This window comes from Bombina bombina, chromosome 7 (assembly GCF_027579735.1).
Source record: "Bombina bombina isolate aBomBom1 chromosome 7, aBomBom1.pri, whole genome shotgun sequence".
NCBI lineage: Eukaryota > Metazoa > Chordata > Amphibia > Anura > Bombinatoridae > Bombina > Bombina bombina.
Window position 1 is genome coordinate 382,040,650 of NC_069505.1, and position 12,707 is coordinate 382,053,356.

At 34.6% G+C, this 12,707-nt stretch overlaps 1 protein-coding gene across 1 annotated transcript in view; it reads right to left on the minus strand.

Annotated features, from left to right (window-relative positions):
* Window positions 1–12,707, minus strand: part of TSEN2 (tRNA splicing endonuclease subunit 2) — a 79,388-nt gene that overhangs the window by 21,574 nt on the left and 45,107 nt on the right. The window contains exons 6-8 of the mRNA XM_053689019.1: window positions 11,892–11,969; window positions 11,236–11,286; window positions 9,396–9,534 (exon numbers count right to left, since the gene is read on the minus strand). Of these exons, the coding sequence (XP_053544994.1) occupies window positions 9,396–9,534; window positions 11,236–11,286; window positions 11,892–11,969 (268 nt within the window). The remainder of the gene's footprint in view (window positions 1–9,395; window positions 9,535–11,235; window positions 11,287–11,891; window positions 11,970–12,707) is intronic.

Sequence of the window (12,707 nt, forward strand, 5' to 3'; positions counted from 1 at the left end):
TTATTTTAACTAGGTAGCTATTAAATAGTTATTAGCTATTTAATAGCTATTGTACTTAGTTAAAATAAATACAAAGTTGCCTGTAAAATAAATATAAATCCTAAAATAGCTACAATGTAACTATTAGTTATATTGTAGCTATATTAGGATTTATTTTATAGGTAAGTATTTAGTTTTAAATAGGAATAATTTATTTAATTATAGTAAATTTATTTAGATTAATTTAAATTATATTTAACTTAGGGGGTGTTAGGGTTAGACTTAGGTTTAGGGGTTAATAACTTTATTATAGTAGCGGCGACGTTGGGGGCGGGAGATTAGGGGTTAATATTTGTAGGTAGGTGGCGGCGATGTTAGGGAGGGCAGATTAGGGGTTAATACAATTTATTATAGTGTTTGCGAGGCGGGAGTGCGGCGGTTTAGGGGTTAATACATTTATTATAGTGGAGGCGAGGTCCGGTCGGCAGATTAGGGGTTAGTAAGTGTAGTTAGGTGGCAGCGACGGTGGGGGGGGGGGCAGATTAGGGGGTAATAAATATAATATAGGTGTCGGCGATGTTAGGGACAGCAGATTAGGGGTTCATAGCTATAATGTAGGTTGCGGGGGTGTCCAGAGAGGCAGATTAGGGGTTAAAAAATTGTTATTATAGGGTTTGCGATGTGGGGGGGCCTCGGTTTAGGGGTTCATAGGTAGTTTATGGGTGTTAGTGTACTTTGTAGCACAGTAGTTAAGAGCTTTATGTTCCCGCGTTAGCCCATAAAGCTCTTAACTACTGACTTTTTTTGACGGTAGGAGTCTTGTCGTTAGAGGTTCTACCGCTCACTTCTTCCAAGACTCGAAATACCAGCGTTAGGCAAATCCCATTGAAAAGATAGGATATGCAATTGACGTAAGGGGATCTGCGGTAGCCTCAAGTCGCGGAAAGAAAGTGAGCGGTAGACCCTTCCCTGCCTGACTCTAAATACCAGTGGGCGGTAAAAAGCAGCGTTAGGACCCCTTAACGCTGCTTTTGACGGCTAACGCCAAACTCTAAAACTAGGCGGAAGTTTTTTCATGGGATTCCCATAGCGCCTGTATTACGAGTTTTGCGTTCTGGCTAAAAAGCGAGCATTACAGCCTAAAAATGACAAGATCTGTACCGCCGTCTAAAAAGTCAGTAGTTATGAGTGTTACGCTACAAAGCTGTAACATAAAACTCATAACTAAAGTGTTAAAAAGTACACTAAACACCCATAAACTACCTATTAACTCCTAAACCGAGGCCCTCCTGCAAAAACTATATTAAATTTATTAACCCCTAATCTGCCGCTCCCGATATCGCCGCCACTTTAAAAAATATTAACCCCTATTCCGCCGCTCCCCGACATCGTCACCACTATACTAAAGTTATTAACCCCTAAACCGCCGCTCTCCCGCATCGCAAACACTATTTTAATATTATTAACCCCTAAACTGCCGTCCGCCCACATCGCCCCCACTATACTAAAGTTATTAAGCCCTACACCACCTCCACTATACTAAACCTATTAATACCTAAACCGCAAGCCCCCCCACAACAAAATATACTAAACTATAAACCCCTAAACCAAAAGCTCCCCACATCGAAATAAACTAAAATTAAACTATTTACCCCTAAACCTAACAACCCCCTAACTTTATATTAAAATTAGAATTTCCCTAGTTTAAATTAAATCTTACCTGTCAAATTAAAAAAAACTAAGTTTAATTTACCAATTAAACTAATATAATAATTAAACTAAAATTAAACTAACTACTAATTAAATTAAACTAAACTAAACTACTCATTAAAAAAATCCTAACACTACTCTAAAAATCTAAATCTAAATGCAAAAACAAAAAAATACTAAAAGTTACAAAAAATAACAAACACTAAATTACGCAAAATAATAAACAAAATTATCCAAAATAAAAAAGAATTACACCTAATCTAATAGCCCTATCAAAATAAAAAATTCCCACCCAAAATAACGCCCCCCCAGCCTACAATAAACTACCAATGGCCCTTAAAAGGGCCTTTTGTGGGGCATTGCCCCAAAGATATCAGCTCTTTTACCTGTAAAAAAAATATATATAAAGACCCCCCAACAGTAAAACCCACCACCCAACCAACCCCCCAAAATAAAAAACCTAATTCTAACAAAACCTAAGCTACCCATTGCCCTGAAAAGGGCATATAGCTCTTTTACTGCCCAGACCCTAAACTAAAAAATAAAACCCACCCAATAAACCCTTAAAAAAACCTAACACTAACCCCCGACGATCCACTAACAGTTTTTGAAGTCCCGCTTGAACAATCTTCATCCCGGAGTTGAAGTCCTGATCCAGTCGGCAAAAATTCATCCAGGCGGCCTCTTCAATCTTCATCCAGACGGCATCTTCTATCTTCATCCCGGAGGCGCAGAGCAGGTCCATCTTGAAGACATCCAGCTTGGAGCATCCTCTTCATACGGTCGCCGTCGTACACTGAATCTTCAATGCAAGGTACGCGATCCAAGATGGTGTCCCTTGCATTCCTATTGGCTGAAAAATTTGAATCAGCCAATAGGAATTAGGGCTGCTAAAATCCTATTGGCTGTTCAAATCAGCCAATAGGATTTAAGCAGCTCTAATTCCATTGGATGAGGTTCAGGACTTCAACTCCGGGATGAAGATCGCTCAAGCGGGACTTCAAAAACTGTAAGTGGATTGTCGGGGGTTAGCGTTAGGCTTTTTTAAGGGTTTATTGGGTGGGTTTTAGTTTTTAGTTTAGGATCTGGGCAGTAAAAGAGTTAAATGCCCTTTTAAGGGCAATGCCCATAAAAATGCCATTTTAAAGGCATTGGGTAGCTTAGGTTTTTTAGATAGTTTTTTTTTTAATTTTGTGGGTTTGGGGGTTTGTAATGTTAGTGGGTATTTGTATTTTTTTTTCATAAACAGAGCTGATTTCTTTAGGGCAATGCCCTACAAAAGGCCCTTTTAAGGACCATTGGTAGTTTATTCTAGATTAGGTTTTTTATTTTGGGTGTTTTTTTTTTTAATGGGTATTAGAATAGGAATAATTTTTTTATTTTTGATAATTTGTTTGTTATTTTGTGTAATGTATATTTTTAGGGGGTGTTTTTTTTGTAGCAAAAGAGCTCTTTAACTTTTAAGGACCCTTTGGTAGTTTGGGGGGTGGAGGTTTGTATAGTGTTAGGGGGTGTTTGTATTTTTTTTTTGGAGCAAAAGAGCTGTTTAACTCAGGGCAATCCCCTACAAAAGGCCCTTTTAAGGGCACTCCAAAAGGCCCTTTTAAGGGCCCTTGGTAGTTTATTCTAGATTAGGCTTTTTTATTTTGGGTTGTTTTTTTTTTTCTTTAAAAGGGTATTAGAATAGGAATAATCTTTATTTTTTTTTGTATAATTTTGTTGTTTTTGTAATGGTATGTTTTAGTGTAAGGCAGGTTAGGTTTTATTTCACAGGTAAGTTTGTATTTATTTTAGCTAGGTAGTTAGTAAATAGTTAATAAACTATTTACTAACTAGTCTACCTAGTTAAATAAATACAAACTTACCTGTGTGTCAGTCAGGGTATCTGTGAATGTCAGTAGACAATACATATATATATATATATATATATATATATATATATATATATATATATATATATATATATATATATATATAAGTATGCAACCTATCAAATATTAAATTTGAGCATGCTTATTTTATCACTTAATACATTCTATGTATTGCAAATATGAGGTCAGACATGAGATGCCTTTTTCCTGATTATAAAACAAAGGGACTCACATCTGTAAAATCTCAGGTTAACATAACCCCCCTGCTGTGACTAGAATACACATTACAAGCCAGAATGTCCCAATTATCCATTTCAAAGGAGGCCTGTGTAAAGAGTTTTTCCCTATCTGAAAAAGCAGTCATTTAATTTGAACTGATATCTGAATATACAAACATACTCAGAGGAGATAGCCCTTATTATCTAAGTGTTAAGTGTCCCCTACTGAGTTTCAAATACACGAAGCTCAGATATACGTCTCAAATAGAAAATAGCAGGAGAAAACAGAGAAACATATTTTGCTGAAGGCATAAGAATTTAAATCTTGATTTTAAAAAGAGAAGTTAGAAATTCATCTATATGAACTGTATAATTCTCAAAGATTTAATTGATACTCAGACTGTATAAATATCTATATATGGATCTTGGAAATGCAATTAAGATTTGTAATATATTAAATAACAATTGTAATAATCCCATTTTAAAATATATAACATATTTTTGTTTTTCTATCTTCCAGACATCTAAGGGACAAATTGGGCTCCAGATGGGGCTAATAGATGCTGATGCAGGATTGCCTGCATGTGGTGACCTAAGTCATATCATATGGTTATGCACTAAATATTTTTATAACTGGGAAAAATAACTTTAAATACATTATAAATATTATAAAGTATACATCAGATAGATATATTGTATAGATTTAAGGCTATGCATAGACCTGGTATCTGAATGTATAGGGAGTCTATATAAACATTTTCTATTTTAACATATAATTGATAATATACTTGTGTTTGATCTCAAATTGTACATTTTCAATTATATTAAATGGGATATATATGTTGATCAGATTAATTTTCAGTATTAATAAACTTAAGTATATTTAATAAACATTTTTAAGGTTAGATACTAGACTGCAGCAGTATTGATAGCAAGACTGCATTTCTGGTTGTCTGCTGCCATCTGGTGGTTTGTGCGGGAGTTGCAACCAAGGGGAGTTGTGGTATCAGATAACCATATGTTCCAAATAACCAATGATATGTTTCGATCCCAGAGCGAATCAGAGACAAGCATCCGAGGGCCTATCAAAATCTTGTGGGAATGATTAAAATAAAAGTTGTCACACACAGTAGAAAAAGGACACACAGACTCAAAGAAGCATACGTTTTGGAGAGGAAAATACATAGGCTTTGTGCCAAGTAGATTCTCTGCCATTTTGGGACACTTTCTTGAATAAAGAAAGATAACAGTTTTGAGGCCTGTACCTTTGCGATATAGTGGATAAATCCTTCTAGATGACCCACAAGAAATTCTGGAAACTGAATAATCATTTGGTTATGTGGCAACGTATGGCAGTGACTATAATTTAATATTTTAAAGCAAATACATTCATTACTGCTACAGTTAATTGAAGTTAATAATTTTAAAAGGGCACTTTGTATTTTATGCTTATATCCATAGTCCTGTGTAGTCTTAGCTAATCACATAAATTGGCTGTTTGCATTAATAATATATACAATTTCTGGTGTTTTTAATTGAAGTTATAGAGAATCATTTGAGGCCTTAATAACTTAATTATACTTGTCTGAAAGTTATCTTAAAACTATTGAAATCCAGTAAGATTTGGGTGAAGTATCTTGATATATTGTTTATCAAAACACTGTGAAGTTAGCGGCCCATATTCTGGTATTTCATTGTGGTATTTTAATGTGATTCGTTGTGAGTAAAGTTAATTTTAAAAGGTATATCTTTTATGATCTTTGTAAAGAATATTATAACAGCATAAGCATGTATAATTTGATTCATAATCTGGTCTCTACATGAATATATTGCAATGTGTATATAAATATTAAGTAATCTAAAGAATTTAGGAATAATTATTAATTTCAATTGTTTCGTATATATACATTTTTATTGGGGGTTTGTTTTAAAGAATAATAATAAATAAATTGTATTATAACTAGGGTTGCACCGATACCACTTTTTTAAGACCAAATACAAGTACCGATACTTTTTTTCAAATACTCATCGATACCAATTACCAATACTTTTTTTTAAAGTCATGATAGTTTACCAAGCACAATACAGAATAATGATTTAAGATCGCTTCTTTATAATTATGAACTGTATCTCAAAAGACATTTTGAAATAATAAAACAGTTTTATGTGCTTGTTGTCACAAAGTTCACAGAACATGTTTATAAATAAAAATATTACAATAACATATATTAATAACAACAATAAAACCCAGCTGCAGCAGCTGGGGCTGGAAAGCTACCATTTAAAGGGGTGATTACTGGATGCAATTGGGTTGTAGGGTGCCTATATAACTCATCAATCTGATATGTGTAATTAATAAAAAGTTATATAATTGAATTCTGAAAATAATATTAGGGAAGTAGTACCCAGTAATCCCCTTTGATAAAAATGAGGCATTTGCATTCTACTGACTCAACAAAAAATAGGGCTGGTCTTCATATTTTTCCAGGGTTGCTTTTTATTCCCAGTCCAGCCCTGGCTAAGGATGTTCCTCAGAGTACAGTAGGTTTTGAGCTTAATTGTGCAAGATGAGAACTAGCAGTATAACAGGCAATCTAGCAATTAGAATATTTTTTCAAAAGTTAGTGGTAAGTTCTTATTAAGGAACAGAAGCATCTCTGCATGTTTAGCTATAAGTCTGTTTCTGCTATCAGTAAGGACGTTTGACACTAAGCTGAACAGTCTTTCACTTGTCACACTACTGCATGGGTCAGAAAGATATTTTTGGACCATTAAATCTGTTTATTAACTGCCCAGTACTTCAGGGGTTTGTCTGAACGAGGTACAATGATCTCTCCCAGGTAGGCTTCCAGCTGTAAAGTAGCAGCTTTTGGAGCACTGCTCTGATGTACAATAATACAAATAACAGCAATTTGTATTGGCAGAACAGAAGTAAACATTTTTTAGTTAAGTCTCCACTCCAGCTTAAAATTAAATGGGAACATGCAGTTTGAAAAACGCTACAAGATGGCGATTCGGAGGTATCGGTTTAAGTATCAGTGCATTTGCATGAGTACAAGTACTCATGCAAATACTTGGTATCGGCACCGATACTAGTATCTGTATCGGTGCAACCCTAATTATAACCCTAGTATATACTGACATGTGAAATAAAAATAAAACCAAAGCTAGCTACAATATAACTATTAGTTATATTGTGGCTACCTTAGGTTTTATTTCACAGGTAAGTATTTAGTTTTAAATAGGAATTATTTAGTTAATAATTGTAAATTTAATTTAGATCTAATTTCATTATGTTAAAGTTAGGGGGTGTTAGGGTTAATATAGTTTAATTTAGGTTGTTGCGATGTGGGTGGCTTGTGATTTAGTGGTTAATAGGTTTATTTAGTTAATAATTGTAAGTTTAATTTAGCTCTATTTTAATTATGTTAAAGTTAGGGGATGTCGGGGGCAGCAGATTAGGGGTGTTTAGACTCGGGGTTTATGTTAGGGTGTTAGGTTTAAACTGTATTTTCTTTTTCCCCATAGACATCAATGGGGCTGCATTACGGAATCTTTGTTTCCGCAATCGCAGGTGTTAAACTTTTTGCCGGCTCTCCCCATTAATGTCTATGGAGAATGCGCGCACAAGCATGTAAAAACACCGCTTGTTTCTGGTACGGTATGGAGCTCAAAATCTCCATATTGCCCGCACAAGCCCGTTTTTTTAAAACCTTTAATGGCAGCGCTATAGGGGGTAAAATAACACAACTTTTGTTGCATTCTTTACTTTCCCTATAGCGCTCAAAACTCGTAATCTAGGTGATTCTCTCTCCATCTTTTCAAGTATGCACTCTTATTGTTAATAAAGCTGTTAATAAAGCTGTCAGTTGGTTTTCTGTAGTTAGATACAGCCGTTTTAAAACGGTCATCTACATATCACCATAAATCCAGAAACTCAATTCTGGATTTAGAATATTTTCCTGTAAGTTTTAAATTGAAATTATTCTTATTCAAATATATCAAACTCATTAAATGATATGTCATCACCCTCCCAGAGTACGATGACATCATCAATATAACGGTGATATCTTTTAATATTTCCCGCAAAAGGATTATTATTCCAAATCATCTCAGTCTCAAAACTATGCATGTATTTATTTTGCGTACGATGGGGCAAACGTAGTCCCCATCGCCGCTCCTTTAGTTTGTCTATTAAAAAAACATTTTAAAAAGAAAAATAATTATGTTCCAATACAAAATTTGTGCACTCCAGGATAAAATTTTGATGTTCTAGAGGGATACCCCACTTTGATATTTCCTGTTTTAAAGCCCTTATACCCTTTTCATACGCAATTGATGTATATAGGGCCGATACATTTCACATTAACCAAAAGTAATTATCCTTCCACTCTAAACCTTCAAAAATATTAATAGTTTATGTAGTATCTTTAATATAAGCCTTGGTTCTTTTGACTATAGGCTGCAGATAAAAATCAATATATTTTGAGACTTTATCACTCAGGGAATCAATCCCCGAAATGATCTGTCTACCTGATGGTTGCTCTGTATTCTTATGAACCTTTGGGAGGTGGTAAAAGAAGGGAACCCTAGGTTCTGTTTTCTGTAGGAATCTAAATATCTCATTATTTAAAATACCCTCTGATTTAGCTGCCATTAGTACTTTATTAAGTTTAGTATGATATATCTTAGTTGGGTCGCTGTATCTTTAGCTATCGAAAATTTTGCCAGCTGGGTGGCATTATAAAGCGCAGATTAATTGCATAGTTTAACATAAATGTATAAATGATAATTTGTGCAATAAAAAAATGATTTTTTTTAATATTAGCTAATTTTAGTTAAAAGGACATGAAACCCAAAATATTTATTTCATGATTCAGATAGAGAATACAATTGTAAATAACATTCCAATGTATTTCTATTATCTAATTTGCTTTATTCTTTAGGTATCCTTTGTTGAAGAAATAGAAATGCACATGGGTGAGCCAATAACACGAGGCATCTATGCACAGCCACCAATCAGCAGCTACTGAGTGTATTTAGAAATGCTTTTCAAACTAAGCATATAAAGAGAATGAAGCAAATTAGATAATAGAAGTAAAATGGACAGTTGTTAAAATGGCATGCTCTTTCTAAATCATTAAAGAAAAAATGTGGGTTTCATGTCCCTTTAATATAGGCTAAAATTTTAGCCAGGTGGTCAGTAGAATCAGGCACGTGGTGCACCTGATAAAAAGGTCCTGGGGAGAACACTGCTCTATCTATATCCATCCATCTATCTCGATCTACCCATATGTATCTATCTAGCTATTTTCTAAAAACAAAATTGTTCAATTCCATTTTTTTTTTATTTCAATATTTTGCAATTTTAAAGGCAGCTATAATTTAAGACTCAAATGGGAAACAGGAATGTTAAATTCCCTAGCCAGATTGCAGGAATGGATGGCCTTGAGATCCTAAAAAAAAAATTAGATTTTTGTACCTAAAATATGCATCTTTTAAAAACTGTTTATTTGAAGAAGAAAAAAAAAAAACATTCTTGCAGTCTCTTATGTGTATTGATATATTTACTATCATGTCAATGTAAACAAGGATCAAAGAAACATATTTTACTTACAAAGATCTGTTCCATACTTCAGACCAGCTTTTGGTACCCATCCTTTGCTTCGGAAGTGATGATAAGCTATATAGGTGGTCTGGAAATTTGGCTGTATGGCGCTAAATACTTCCCAAAGTTTCAATATAGTTAATGGTTCCTAAGAAATAAATGTGTCAAGGTCTATCAAGCAGATAAACAAACTAAATGCTTAGTGATGCCCTTATTTTTATGAACACACACTGTACTGTTAAGTACCTAGATAACATTTTTACTGTACATATAAACATTCTATTAATTAGAACACCACCAATCATTTCATTCTCACACAAGAGAAATACAATGTAACAAATGCTGTCTCTTGTCGAACTTGAAAAAGCAGATGTAACAAGTGAAACGTACTTCGGATCAACTATACACTGCCAGGGAGGGCTAGTTGTGACTTATCACCTGCTCTCTGACGGAAGACAGTGTTTCAGTATGACTTTGTATTTCTCTTGTGCAGTACATTTGGTGAACAGGTTTGTAACACTAAGTGACTTTTTACACATTTTATTGTTTTGGAACTTAATACATTTATTTTAAGAACATAGAATTAAGTTTAGTCCCCGCTTCCCTCAAGTCATGGATGCCGCCATGTTGAAATCTATCTTTAACTACATTCCAGTGCTGTCCTGTTTGAACGTATGCAGTTACTCTCCTTCATATACCTGCAGTGTAACCTAGGTTCCAAAATGACAGCACCCATGATTAGAGGGAGGTGCATGAAATGTGTTTGGTGTCCCTTTAAAAACAGACATCCTCAAACTTGGCCCTCCAGAGGTTTTGGAACTACATTCCCCATGATGCTCAGCCAGCATATCAGCTGGCTGAGCATTATGGGAAATGTAGTTCCAAAACCTCTGGAGGGCCAAGTTTGAGGATATCTGCTTTAAAGGTTCATGATTTAGAAAGAGTGAAAATTTAAAAGAAAAATATGTTCCAATATACTTCTGTTATCAAATTGACCTTTTTGTTTTTTTTTATAATTTATTGAAACTTAGCTCATTTCCACAAGTTATTTTGCTATTTTTATATTCATACAAATATTGGAGGGCTTTACACTGTTCTATCCTTTCCATGAGAGAATACTGTGGTAGTCTCAAGAGCGTGCACATGTCTTGAGGCTACTTCAGTATGCTCTTATGGAAAGGAGTGTTGCATCAAGGATACCGAAAAAAAGAGGAAAATCAACCACAAAAATTAAATGGAAAGTTTAATTTTTCAAATGATATGCTCTATCTTAATCATGAGAGTTTAATTTTGGTTTCCATGTCCCTAAAATATTTCACAAAACAACAAACCTGAAAGGATCAGTTTTTATCCAGTGACCAAAGAAACCCAGCAACCTTAATAGGAAATTGGACAGGTGGTGTGTAATACAATAATACTAATTTTTTTTGCCTTTACAATAAGGCTGCAAAATTTCCAAGATGGCCGTCATAGTGTTACTAACAGAAAAAAATGCATATTTGTTTAGGAAGGCTGTGTAAGTGCATATCCTCTGGTGTAAACTAAAAAGAAAGGATGATTCAGTCGCAGAGAATCAGCTCATCTTTCTCCTAATTGGCTGCCAATTCAGCTTCTGCAAATAGGGCCCAGTTGAAATGGGGGACCCGCCACAGCCTTTGACTTGGGGCCCAGCGAGGTCTAGTTATGCCCCTGACACAAAGTATAAATGCATTATTAGTTCAGAGACTAATGTATTCCCTTGTTCAAGTTTTGAAAAAGAATAATGTGGTCTTGTTATTAGCAACGGGACTGTCCTGTGAGTGCCTACATTATACTAAAATAGAAGTTAGTCATATTATTATGCACTTACCTTGTTGTAATTAACTGTAAGGCAACCTAAAGCATATACCAAGAAAAAAGCCTAGAAATTAATAAAAATAATGAATTAAAACAATGCCCATAAAAATACTACAGCAAAATACATATACAATTGTGCAGTGTAGGGAGAAATTTATCATACACCTGGTTCCTAATTTTAAAATTTAAACATCACCAATCTAAAATATGTAGCTGGATAATACACTTTCAAATATGTTTTACCTCCTGCATATTAATACTTACTCCTATTTGGTTCCAGCAATTAATTTGTGGGGGGAGGGGTGACCATTTAGGAGATACAAGGTGGAGTCACCCGTCATCCATGAGGTGAGTCAGTATATGTGGGGGCAGAGTTATTGGTGTTCTATAAGGAGGCTAGGAGTCCAGGGGAGTGACTATGTGTAAAGAGGTATTTTCACCCTCTCCTCAGCATAACAGGGATGGAACATAAAAGATTAAAATGCTATTGAGGAAAGTTTGAGGTAAAATATCTTCCTTTTTTACAAAGAGATGGTCATGTGATATTTTCTAATCAGCTTTTTAGTTATGCTGCATCACTTTCAACTTATTCAACATTTGGGTATCATGTCCCTTTAATAAAGATTATTGTTGGACAAATAATTATCAACACACAACATTCTAACTCACCTCTTCTCGACTTAGTTGTAAATATTCAAATATTTTAAAAGGATTCTGTCGGCACACTAACTTTTCTTTTCCGACAACCTAGAATGCAAGCAAAAATCAACTAATATAGAATTAAACTACAACCCCCCCCAACCCCCCCCCCCCCATTAAGAACAGTACCAGATTAGTTTTTTTTCCTTTTGTAACATTTAATCAAGTTCTTGTATGCCATTAATATTCACATGGAAGTGCCTGTTAAATTCCTTATTTATTTTTTGCTCACAAGAATTTAGACTTAAAGGGCCATGATACCCAAATGTTGAAACACTTGAAAGTGATGCAGCATAGCTGTAAAAAAGAAAGATATTTTACCTCAAAAATTCCTCAGTAGCCACATCCCATTGTAAAGGACTTCTAAGCAGCAAATCAGTATGTCTGTCCCGGGACAGCTAAGGGAGTTAGCTTACGTGCACACTCATCTTATTTCCCTATTCAGTTTAAGGAAGTTTACTATGAAATCTCATGAGAGTTAAGTGAAATCTCATGAGATCATAGTAAAAGAGCTCATGACCTCAGCACTGCTGATGCTGGTTGGCTGCTGTTCATTTCTTCATTTTTTTTTACCTGCAGCTAAGCAACAGCTGAAGTATATTTTTTTACACAGAACTTACTCTGCTGAGCTGAGGAAATTGTGAGGTAAAATATCTTCTTTTTTTACATAGAGATGCTCAGTTGATATTTTCCAGTCAGCTTTTTACAGTTATACTGCATCAGTTTCAAGTGATTTAGCATATAAGTATTATGTCCCTTTAAGAGATTGCGAGATTTAAAAAAATT